The sequence below is a fragment of the Scophthalmus maximus genome, chromosome 12 (genome assembly GCF_022379125.1).
Source record: "Scophthalmus maximus strain ysfricsl-2021 chromosome 12, ASM2237912v1, whole genome shotgun sequence".
Taxonomy (NCBI): domain Eukaryota; kingdom Metazoa; phylum Chordata; class Actinopteri; order Pleuronectiformes; family Scophthalmidae; genus Scophthalmus; species Scophthalmus maximus.
The window spans coordinates 2,228,622-2,240,413 of record NC_061526.1 but is presented as its reverse complement, the minus strand read 5'-3'; the positions used below and the strand labels follow the sequence as shown (position 1 = coordinate 2,240,413).

Sequence of the window (11,792 nt, the reverse complement as noted above, 5' to 3'; positions counted from 1 at the left end):
CCAACACAAGGCAGCAAAGCACAATTTAAAAAGATACATATTTTAACAAGGTGTAATGTGTCGTGTCAACAATGCATCAAACATTTTGTACCAACTTCTTTGCCAAATCAGGTGACTTTCCTTTTTGCATTGAACTGAAGAAATAATAACTAGGATCGTCACTCCCTCACTTGGTTTTATGAGTCAAAAAAGTTTTCACTTAAAGAACAGATTGATTTTTTTTAATCTAATGGTCCCATTATTTAAAGAGGGAACCATGCAGCTGAGGAGGACACACAATGGAGCTGTTCCCCCAACAGCCATCAGTGACTACACGCAGCATCCGGTGTCGGCCAACGCGGTTTCACCCTGGCCTGGCTGGGTCGGCAGTTGGTCATCATGCCGTCCAGGGAAAGACAACGGACGCAGGCCAGAAGAAGCTTGAGCTGGGACTGGGGTAGTTAATCCAGCTGAGAACACACTAGTTGCTCCATGGTCTGTCCTCCCCCCAGATCCAGCAGGGTTGGAGAGCCCGAGCAGCTGGCGAGGAGAGGGACTTGGGAGCAGCAGACTGTTCATTCAGCTTCATTGAGTTATGTCTCCTGCTTGGTTTTTAACTCTGCTCCCCTGATTTAAAGAAGGTGTCCTTTAAGAGAAGCATATTATGCAACTGCAACTGTATCGGGGTGGCCGTAGCCCCCCCCCCTTGACGCAGCCACTGCCTGATTGAGTTAAACAGGACAGTATATGTAGTTGTTGTTTTTTTAAAGAAAAAAAAAAGGGTGTTTGTTCTTATAAGGTTTCAGGCACTGTTTGCATTATCTTCACATACAGCCTTTTCATTTTAATCTGCAGCTTGAAGACAAATAAAGAAATTAAAAGAAATGGATTGAGATTCATATCTTTACTTAAGCAAGCACTGCAAGCATTCACATTCAGTTCTGTTACATTTATATTAGCATTACAGATACATTACAGTATTTTTATAAGTTCCAGTGTATCTTGTCTTGTTTTAAGAATACTGCAATAGCCTTGGAGTTCAAATTTAAGTCCATTTTTGTACATATTAAGAAAATATTTTTTTGTATCTACATAAAATACTTTGTTAAAGATAAAATGGATATTTGCTTTGCCCCTTTTACGCTTTAATTTTTAATTCAGCAAACATACATAACACTTCTGTAGATCTAGAATTTATTGTTTTGTCTGTTCTTTAATCCAGTCCAGGTTGAAAAAAGGATTTTGCCGATTGTGTTATCTTCTTGTGACCATGAGGGGGCGTCAGATGACTGTTCTTCAGACACAATTAAGCATTAAGCCTTTTTCATCCTCAACATGCCTTGCTTTCGCTGGATAATGATTTTTATCTTCATAGATACTTTTAACTTCACAAATTTAATTTGATTAAAAAAAATGTCTGAATCTAGTCAGAAACAGAAATCTCATGATGGAAATCATTTTAAACTAATTCAACATACACTATTTTATGAAATGTACAGCTAAGGGAAAACAGTGGCTGGATAAGAGTAGTATTGTGATGTATAGTATAACATATGTTTTACTTTGCCCATTCATATGAAAACATTTGGTTCATTGTGCATTGCAGTATTGGTTTGATGAAAACCAATATTGTGTATAGACCGTCACAGTCCTATAAAATATTCTCCCTCAAAGATAACACTTTTTGTGTGGTGGCCATTTTATTTTTTCATTCTTATGAGAGATCAGCGACTCTGATGCTTTGGATAATTATTTACAGAAGGAACATAAAAATGACTTCATATTTTCAGAAAATAGTCTCTGCATCCGCTGGGATGTTCAAAACTAAGTTGTCATGGGGGACTTGTTTTCCCTAATTCTATAGTTTCTTTTTCATAAACATACTGACGATAAAAACCAAGTTGTCAACCAAACATGAACATAGTTTTACAAACAGCAAGGCTCACAAACACAGGTACAAAAACAAATAAGTCAGGTTTGATGTTTGTTTTTTCGTTATGGAAATATACACATCATCCCCAGTAACATGAGTAAAAAGAATACAACTTCACTAAATTATTGAATGACCAACATGCCTCACTGAGGATATATATATATATATATATATATCGATAGAAATAGATATCTATATCTGTAGATAGATATAGATATCTATATATTTGGGGTTTGTGACTGCAATTTCCAGTAAACCAGTGTTGTGATATTCTGTAATAACACTGAATGGAAACAAACAACATGATAAACTGTCAAATGCATCGAAATATTCACAACATATAAACCGATTATCAAGTATAAGTCAGATTTGCGGCGTCTTCGATGGATACTTCCTATATCCAACACCCCCACCACCCCTCAAAAAAAAAAAGCTGAAACATTCAGTAACTTACTTACACAATGTTCAGACACTTCTGTCAGTCATCCAGTAGTTTCCAATGAGCGAGACGCAGTCAGTGAGTGTGGCTTCTACCCAGCGTGCTGTGTGTTTGCTCACGGTTGGGGCTAATCGATGCTTTAATCAAAGACAGCAGACCCCAAACAGGCTGAACGGATGTGGGCACGTGGAGTTGAGGCCACAGGACGAGGGAAAGGGAAACAGCAGGGAACATATGAGCTTACAACCCCCACAAAAATTGTATAATACAAAGTTTGTACCAACAACCTCACCCCACTGCCCTCTCTTATTAAAAACAGTGAATTACACGAACACATATTAAGTCCGGAAATTCAGCTGAGAGCGAGTTTTCATTTTAATACTGTACAACTGACACTGTTTTATAAAACGACCATAATACCATATAAATAACCTCCGACACTGCTCTGAGTGTAAACTCCACAACATACTGATAGATGATTAACTTTGCACATAATATACATAACATAGGGTTAAATGAAATACACGGAAAGCAGCTTTTATTTCGTTAACGAAGATGACGCCGAATGTTGTGTACCCGCGGTAAATGTAGCTACCTGTGTGCTTCTGTAGACAAACCAGCCGCATTATGGTCAGGTTTTGACATCGATATCCTTGTGGTGTCTCATTCTAGTTGGCAAGTAAACATGAACCAAGTTGAATCGTTTCTCATAGAGTTCTCATAAATCGCTTCACCTATAGTATATACAATTTAAAATGGTACAGTGTGTGTGTGTGTGTGTGTGTGTGTGTGTGTGTGTTTTACTTTTTCTCTAAATGCTTCCTTCAAAGAGCAAAAAGACAAACCACACTGGTAAACCAAGCCGGGGTGAGCGCACTGGAATCGGGAGCCGGCCTGCAATGTAAAAACATAGACGGATATGAAGTCCCCTCAGGTATCCTGTTCATTTTTTGTTTTTGTGATACTGTAGAAAGTCACAGTGATTCCACTTGGCAGTACATGAAACAAGTCAGCTGCAACAGAGACAGAAGAAAAACCTGTCTGAACCCTTTCATCGCAAATCTCCTACTCCCGGTGGTTTTAGATGATGGAAGGCGAACACAGTTTACAGGACCTGGTGTGCAGCAAATAGAAAGACACTACAGAGACAGATGGTGGAAATAAACCTTGAAGTATGTTAGTTTTTTGGAAAAATTCAACCATAGTTGCATTTTTTTTGTCCTTTCTATTCATTTTTTCGCTCATACAATTGTCTAACTTAGTTAATATAATGTTAAAAAGGCGCATAATTCCAGAGTGTTCACACCACATTGCCCCCTCCCACCTGTGGCCCACAGTAATGACCAGTATTGTATCTATATTCAAAAGTCTGCATAGCACACTGTACACAGTAAGAGTCCCAGTCAGTTATCCGGCCAAGCCTAAGATGATGTCCTTTTCCCGACGCCTCCACAATCAGCCAAAAGTTAAAGAACATTTTCAAAGAGGTGCATTGATCTCATGATGTTTTCATCCTGCAGACAGAGAGAAACAATGCAGTGAGAAGATGCAGAAGTGTTGACAGCAGCAGCAGCAGTGGGGAGCAGACGTGTCGGGGCATCCGGCTTACATTTTGGCAGCAGTCGATGAACTCGTCTATGGTTACGACTCCGTCCTTATTCTTATCCATCTTCTGTTGGAGACAGAGGCAAGAAGGATGAAGGCTCATTTTTCTTTTAAAGCATTCTTACTGTGGCAGACATGCTGTTCCCTGCACTGCGAATGCTGCCGACAGGGGACTTGCCTGAAAGAACACTTCTACGTGCTGACGTGGTGCCTCGTCTTTGAGGACAGGGTACGTGCATTTTCCCATCATGTCGTAGATGGCCTTCATGATGTCCAGCATTTCCTGGGACACACGGGAAAGGGTCAGTTCATTCAATACGCCTCACTTAACCCCTCATTCAGATAATTTGGGTTTTTACAATACATGGTGGGGTTTTGAAGTATCCCAATCTCTTTTTTTTTGGAAAAAAAAAGAAAAAAAATCACAACATCCATTTGATAGATTGCCATGACATATTGTGCAGTTATTGATGATCCTCAGAGGATGAATGCTGCTGACTTTGGTGATCTCGGGTATTTTTTTCAAGGCTCATAAGATAAGACGGTGAACGTAACACTTAATACATCTATACATAATTAAGAATTATATCATGCATATATTTCCAAAAAATCTGCACGTTAACATTGCCGCTGTGTGTCGAAATGCTGCCTTCAAATGAGGTCTGAATATAAATATGTGGATAAGGTGGGATATTTGTTTCATGGCCTTCCGTTTGAAGAGACGTACCTCTTTAGTGATATAGCCGTCTTTATTGATATCGTAAAGGTTGAAAGCCCAGTTGAGCTTTTCCTGGACCGTGCCTCGCAAAAGGATAGAAAGGCCCATCACAAAATCCTGCAGTGAGTAACATGAGGCACTGATGTTTGTATATGATACACACATTTAAAAACTTGCATTCTGAAAACCTAAAAGTACTTTAAAGTTTATGCAGCAAACAAAATCAGTGTAAGTGACAACAATATTCACCATGGACACATAATGCACGAAATTTAACATTTTTCAGCCAAATGATGAAACAGCAAGAGTGCAGACAAAATAAATTAAAATACGTAATTATACAAATTATTAGCCGTCTCATAATCTCCATGCTTTTGAACAGACATTAGCCACTGAAGCTTTGGTTAATGACACCGATGATTTCTGCCCGTATAAGCAAACACACGCCCCCCATGAATATTCAGCACATGTTGACGGCATTTCAAGACGACTCGCTTGGGCTAAATTAAAATGACTGTGGTTGTTACATAAGACTCCAGTGGAATGTATTAAGGGGCTTGCAGCGCTGAAACTTAAGTTGGATGTGGAGTTTGTACTGCTGGACAGAGTTTGCCTCTTTTGGGAATGGGGTAACCCGCATGCCTCCTAATACCCGATACTTTGTCAAATAGTTAGAGTCATTTGTTTGACAGAGAGAATATGAAATAACACTTCGACCTACCTCAAAACTTATGGAGCCATTGTGATCCGTGTCAAATGCATTGAACAGGAAATGTGCATATGTGGAAGCATCTGTTGGGGAACAAAAACACACATGAAGTTAACAAAACTCCAACATGACTTTGCCATAACACCTACAGCAAAAAGGAAACTGGTTCATAGGACATTTTTGTCACTTTTCTGGACAACTTCAGACAAACATAGTGATGAGAGCCAACAGTGAGAGACCCCTGGCTTCATAAATACATGCTGCTTTCTCCCTGTGTCCCACCGTCCCTGCATGTTCTTTGATGGAACTTCTACTTTAGGTACTTCAGACTTCAGGGGTAAAATAAATTGTAAAAACGGGTGAAAGTCTGTGTCAGTCCAGCGCACAGAGGAGATAGGAAGCAGAATGTAACGGGCAGCACGCGACAGAGACAAAGCAATGGGCACAAACCTCCTTGCGGGAAGAACTGTGAGTAGATGTCTTTGAAAGTTTCTTCGTTGACGACTCCACTGGGGCATTCCTGCCAGACGAAACAGAATTGCACAGGTCAGTCAGCATCTTTATTAAAACTTCCCTCCATGTTAAAGCCTCTCATCTGAGTTCAGGATGTGCCAATCATGGTCGAATATACAACTTACACAAGTGTGAAACTTCAAACTGGCACTGCATATGCGTTACAGATCTCAGTGTAGAACGAGGCATCGTGATGCCTGGAGTTAAAATATCAAACAGTCCAATGGCCAATATTTGCACATCCGTATATGAGGGGAAAGAAGTAGCTGCAAGTTAAAGAGATGTGAATCTGATGTGAATCTGTGGAGGTCGACTGAGCAGTGTGAGGATTCCACACGCTGCTCTGTGCTTAGCTGAAATTTCCAAGAGTAACTGTACAGAGCAATGATTTAGTTAAATATGCATAATGATGGCGCTATTCTCGGTGGTGCAGGTTTCTTTCACTTTTGTTGCGCAACTGTTATAGTCACACGTAGGCCTAAAACTATTTTTCATGTTTTATTAATTTTGCATTTGCCAAGGGAAAAGAAAATACTCAATTCGGTTTTATAACCTGGAAATGCGTAAACAGTTTACCCTATAATGTGTCTTTCTTTGAACATAAAATGGTTTAAAGTGTTTCTCACTTGTTGAAAGTGGAATAAAGTTTCCTGGATAAATCCTGAGAAATGCTTCACACAACATTGATATTTATCTGACCTGAATCATTAAGAATCGCACTGAATTGTTTTGAGACTCCGACTCGTGCTCAGTGTGGTGGTATTCAAACCGCAAACCACCCAAGCCTCAATATATATCGCGTCCACAGCCATTCAAAGTCACCCACTTGTGGTTGCCTCGCAGCATTCGGTGGAACAGACTGAATGCTCTTATGCAACACTTCCACGAAGACAACGGCCCGTGTCTTTTCAAAGAAAAGGTGCCATGCAAAGACATGGTGGATGACCTTGCTCATACCAGCGTGGTGGTCAAGGCGGGTCGATTTGAACGTTGAGCTTCTGCGTGGCGTGAGGCTGCAACACTGCACACAGGATACAGGCCGGATCCTGAATTTAAAAAAAACCCATATATCCAAACCAGAAGGCAAACGTGTGACGGACGCCGCTGTAGGAAATCAAAGAAGAACTTTGGGAAAACGGAGCGGAAGGTGTGAGAAAAGTAAAGATGGAACCTCGTCTCGCTTCAAACAGCCGCCTTGTGTTTCAAGCTACAGTAAAAGGACGCTGCAAGTTTTGCCTGCACGGGTCCCCTTGACAATGTTCTTCTGTTGCCTCACAGGCGCAGTTACATATGTTGCGGGGTGAGAATGATCATTTGAGAATGATAATTTTTGGGGAAGTGCAGGGGTAACAGAATGACGACATGTCATGGCGAGCGATCACATGAAGTCTGTGTAGTTTGTGATGATGTTCAGGATGCACCAGCATATAGATTCGAACGATGTAGCAGGGAGAAAACTTGAGCTCACGATGTTCTTTCTGCAATGTAAATCAATTACTCTTCAGAGAGTTCATCCGAACAACGTTGCAGAATTTTCCACAAACGCGTTGCACTAGTGGTTTGCTTTTCCTTTCACCCTCTGTCCTGCTCGTCCATCCTTTGAAGCCCCAGTCTGGTTCTGTTCTCCTCATGATCTGGGTCATTATCTTCCTGACCAACCAGTCTGCCTTCTTTTGTGACTTGTTTTTTTTTGTTCACCAGTCTGAAGGCAATATACAGTACTAACTGTGCAGAACAATATTGTTGAAATGATGCATCAGAGGGTGTAGTAAAACACACAGTAGACAGAGAGTGCGAAAGCAATCCACAAAAGCTGGGAAACCTGTAGGAAATGTCTGCATTCATGTTCAAGGCTTCAGTCACTTCCTCTTCCACAGCTTTCTGCAAATGAATCCCTGAAAAGGGTGAACTCATATTTTTTTTTCCAACTATGAAGTCAGAAAAGTACATCATACAGTGTATTAATGCATTCACTTTTGCAACCAATAACATTAAAAACATGATCCACAGCTTTCACAGATTCAATTATTCAGCATAATAAATGACGGCATAATGACATCATTATGAAAGGGTATTATTACAATCAAAAAGTTAGCTGGGGTATAGTTAGTGAGTATGCATTGTCCCTCTGATGCTTTTCTTTTTAGCACGCCAACATTTGTTAATTAGACTGGCTCACCATCGCAGTTAAGAGTCTCCTCATGCTCTCACTGGCTAATTAGCAATGAACACAAAGTTCAACCGAGTCCGATGGAAATGTCACTAGGTTCATCCCTAATTGTTTCATAAAGTTAGAGTTGTGACCTGGTGAGGGCGATAGAGGAAAGTGAAAAGAAGTGCTGGGGAGAGACTCGCTCGTCCACATCTCTATAGCTCACTAATAAACACTAAACCTCAGATTAAACAAATGAGATTCAAACACTCCTCAGAAACGCAGCTGGCTGCTCAGGTACACAAACCGCGTCCTGGCTGAAGCTTTTCATTTTTCAAAAACGAGTGTCAGAGCGATATCAATCTTCTCACCCAACACACCGGTGTATTTCCCAAAAGTTCCAATTAATCAGTTACGTCCCCCAGTTAAATGAACAACTTCAAATATTATACTCTAGCATAGACTGCAGAGGTGTTCAGCACCCGGGGGGGAAAAATCAAATCACATCTTTGTTAATATTTTGTTTAGTTAATTACGTTGTGTAATGTCACAGCGAATGGACCGGCAGCAGTCAGACTTTTGTTGAGCTCAGCACAAGAAAATGTCATGTAATGAAGCTCGTGAAATGATGAGGGCTCTTATTTTTTAATTTTTTTACAGATCATTTCTCTTCACTTGTAGAGTCTGTCCACGCCTGCCTCTGTGTGTGTACGTGTGTGTCTTTGTACACAGATGGGCAATAACAGCTGTCAACCCTTATAACATACTGATTAAGTGGGACAGCAATATTTGAATGGCTAAGTTCCAAGTCAGCTTTTCCTTCTAACCTTGTAAACTCGTCCTCCCGAATCTGAAGGAAAATTAAAGGTCAGCCCAATTTTGTGATTGTTGAACCCGGGTCTCACACTGACGGCACGATTCATGTAACTGTATTTCACCTTCTCCTTTCAGCGTCATGGTGACATTGACGACAAAGGGTGTTTTGACATTTTTACACTGATTTGATAACTGCCTTAAGGCCCAATCAGAGTAAATTAAAAGCCAAAAATGTGTCGGTCACACACTGTTCCTTGCACAGGTCATAAATATAAAGCTTTTTGGAAACATCCACCGCTCCGACACTGCTAACTCTGGCAGCAGCGATAACACCGGAGCTTATCGTTTCTACTCCCTTTCAGAATTTTGCCCCTGGGCCAGTTAATAAATACCGTATTTCCAATCCCATCCCCAACTACGCCTGATCCATTTTTCCCAGGTCCTAACATTCAGCGAAGAAGAATACCAGGATCAGAGACCCGCAAAGGCCCGCCCCTTCTCTGCCTCTGATTGGCTCAGACCGTGGCATTATTGTTCCCTGGATGCTGCTGGGAAAAGGACATTTTTCGCACTTTACAGATTTTTGGTTGCACTCTGGAGCCCTGGTATGAAGTTATTGATTTTCTATCATTTCATTTGGACTTTGATATATCTATACATTTGTTTATACATTTCTAAATGAAAACTTAAATAGCGGACACAATAAAAGACACAAGCGGTATGCAGTTCAATGAAGACAAATGAAGCTGTAGTCTTCCACTTGCCCTTGGATGATGTTTCGTTTTTCTCATTACTCAGTGCCAGTCTCAGAGAGAGGGGTCAGAAAACGCATTTGTATTCATTTGACACGCTTGTAAAATTAGCTCATCCATGAAAATAAAATCACAAATACAATCTGTGAAATGCGAAACCAGCCAGACGTGAATCTCCTTTGCGAGAATCATGAAGCGATGAGCAGTGCGGGGAATTTAATAAACCTGTGAATAGAGGCATCATCACTGATAGAAACTGTGAGGTCTTAATCTAATGCCCGAGGCAACGCCCTGTGAAAGCCCAGCCAATTTAGCCAGACATGAAAATAAATACAGTGTTATTCCCTGTAGTCAAGGGTCAAGGAACTTGTTAAACAATGGATTGAACTTTGCTCCTTTGGCTCCACCCTGAGACCCAGATCCAGAGCAAGAGGTCTTGTTTTGCTCCCTGCTTGACATATTGCTGATCTAAGACTTTGAGCACCTGCACTACAAGCAAGTGACTCGTGAAGTTTGTTGTCAGGACAAACTACCTCAGCCTGCCACCTGCATTAGAGGCATTTGATCCGAAACCCTGGACGTGAAGGACAAAGGGCCGGATTTGTCATTGTGGGAACCATGCCAGCTTCAATTAGTCTGGTTGGCCTTAAAAGCTTGGGTTGGGCCACGGCAGACATGAGCCGTTTGACCCTGACGGTTAAAAAAAAAAAAAAGGCTTCACTATGGACCTAGTGATGGACAAAAGCTGTAATCGAAATGCAATGACTCATTCTTTGTCCGAATTTGGACTTCTGGCTCATCAGCATCTCTCTAATTACACAGAAGACATAAGTAACTTTGATAAAAATGTAACAGTTAGTCTGTACAATTCATCCTGAGGGGATCTCGAATGTTGTGCTAAGTATCTAGTAGACACAGAGAGATTTCATTGGATAGATTTGAAAAGTATGATCTGCTGGTGGCACTTCAGGAAAGCCAGGGCATCACCAGAGTCATTAGGCTTCAACATCTCATCACCAAGAGTGTCTGTGCAGAATTACACATGAATCCAATAGTGTCGTTTTTAAGATATTTCTAGCTGGACCAAAGTGATGGACTGACCAATTAAGTGATGTTGCCATCCCCCCGGGCTACACCAGTCAAAAGGCTAAAAATAAAAAGGTAAAATCTTCTAATGTACAAAAAAATGGAAGTGTGTTTATAAACATATGGCACATCGACTCCCTCGTCGTCACAGGCGGACAGGCAAAGTGTGCAGGGCAAATTAAAGGCTTCATTAGTGGACTTCTTACCTCTTATTCCGTCTCATGTGGAAGCAGACTAATGGGCAGGCTTTGCAGGGACATGGCTGGAGCACAGTGCAGCCTCAACAGGAAACTGAAGCCTCACGGGGACTTCACTACCACAGGACTAAGCGCCATTCTCCCCTCTTATATCGCCAGACAATTTGGGCCGAGTTAATTCTGGGTCTCCTCATTACGGCTCATACTAGAGAGGACAATGGAGTGAGGTGATTTCCTATGTGCTGCTCTCGAGGAGCATGAACTGGATTGCTCATCACCAATCTTGCTGAATCGGTCCGAGGTATGACCCAATTATCCCAGGGCACAGTGAACAATGTACAGAAAATTCCGGTTTGCCGAGGTAAGCACAATTCGCCTCGATAACATTTTGAGCGAGATGCAGATGACTCGGCAAAATAAGAATGCTCGAACGCTTGGTTAGTATTTTGTTGCAAACACAAGCAGGGTGAAAGCGAAATAGCGACGAGAACTAGAGGGAAGTGGAGTTGTTTGAGGAGACTCGAGTAGAAACACCCCTGCCAACTGCAGAAGGCTGTGAAAGAATGAATCAAACAAAATCAAAGGTTTTTTGATGTCCAAGAGTGGGAGAGGTGTCCAGAAGAGAACAAAACCCCACAGAGCTGTACATTATATATGGTGCTGAGGCTGTATACACGGTGTATATACGGTGGCCTTGACACTTACGTTCTTGAATCCGCGGTAAAGGATCTGTAGCTCCTTTCGGGAGAAACGTGTCTGGGCTTCAAGCTGTTCCAGGCCCTCGGGGCGATGGCGGACTGCAGACAGTTCAAGCTCATCTTCAACGCTGTCTGGAAAGCAGGAGGTAGAAGGTCAGATGAGCACAGATGCTTGACGTCTTGGCAAATTAGCAT

At 41.5% G+C, this 11,792-nt stretch overlaps 1 protein-coding gene across 7 annotated transcripts in view; it reads right to left on the bottom strand.

The window, feature by feature from the left end:
* Nucleotides 1–868: 868 nt before the first annotated feature.
* Nucleotides 869–11,792, bottom strand: part of kcnip4a (potassium voltage-gated channel interacting protein 4a) — a 117,762-nt gene continuing 106,838 nt past the window's right edge. For all 7 annotated transcript variants that reach the window (XM_035647934.2, XM_035647943.2, XM_035647988.2 and 4 more), the window contains 7 exons: nt 11,605–11,729; nt 5,834–5,903; nt 5,396–5,466; nt 4,684–4,791; nt 4,135–4,239; nt 3,961–4,023; nt 869–3,865 (listed from right to left, as the gene is read on the bottom strand). In XM_035647934.2, the coding sequence (XP_035503827.1) occupies nt 3,818–3,865; nt 3,961–4,023; nt 4,135–4,239; nt 4,684–4,791; nt 5,396–5,466; nt 5,834–5,903; nt 11,605–11,729 (590 nt within the window). In that variant the 3' untranslated portion in view covers nt 869–3,817. The remainder of the gene's footprint in view (nt 3,866–3,960; nt 4,024–4,134; nt 4,240–4,683; nt 4,792–5,395; nt 5,467–5,833; nt 5,904–11,604; nt 11,730–11,792) is intronic.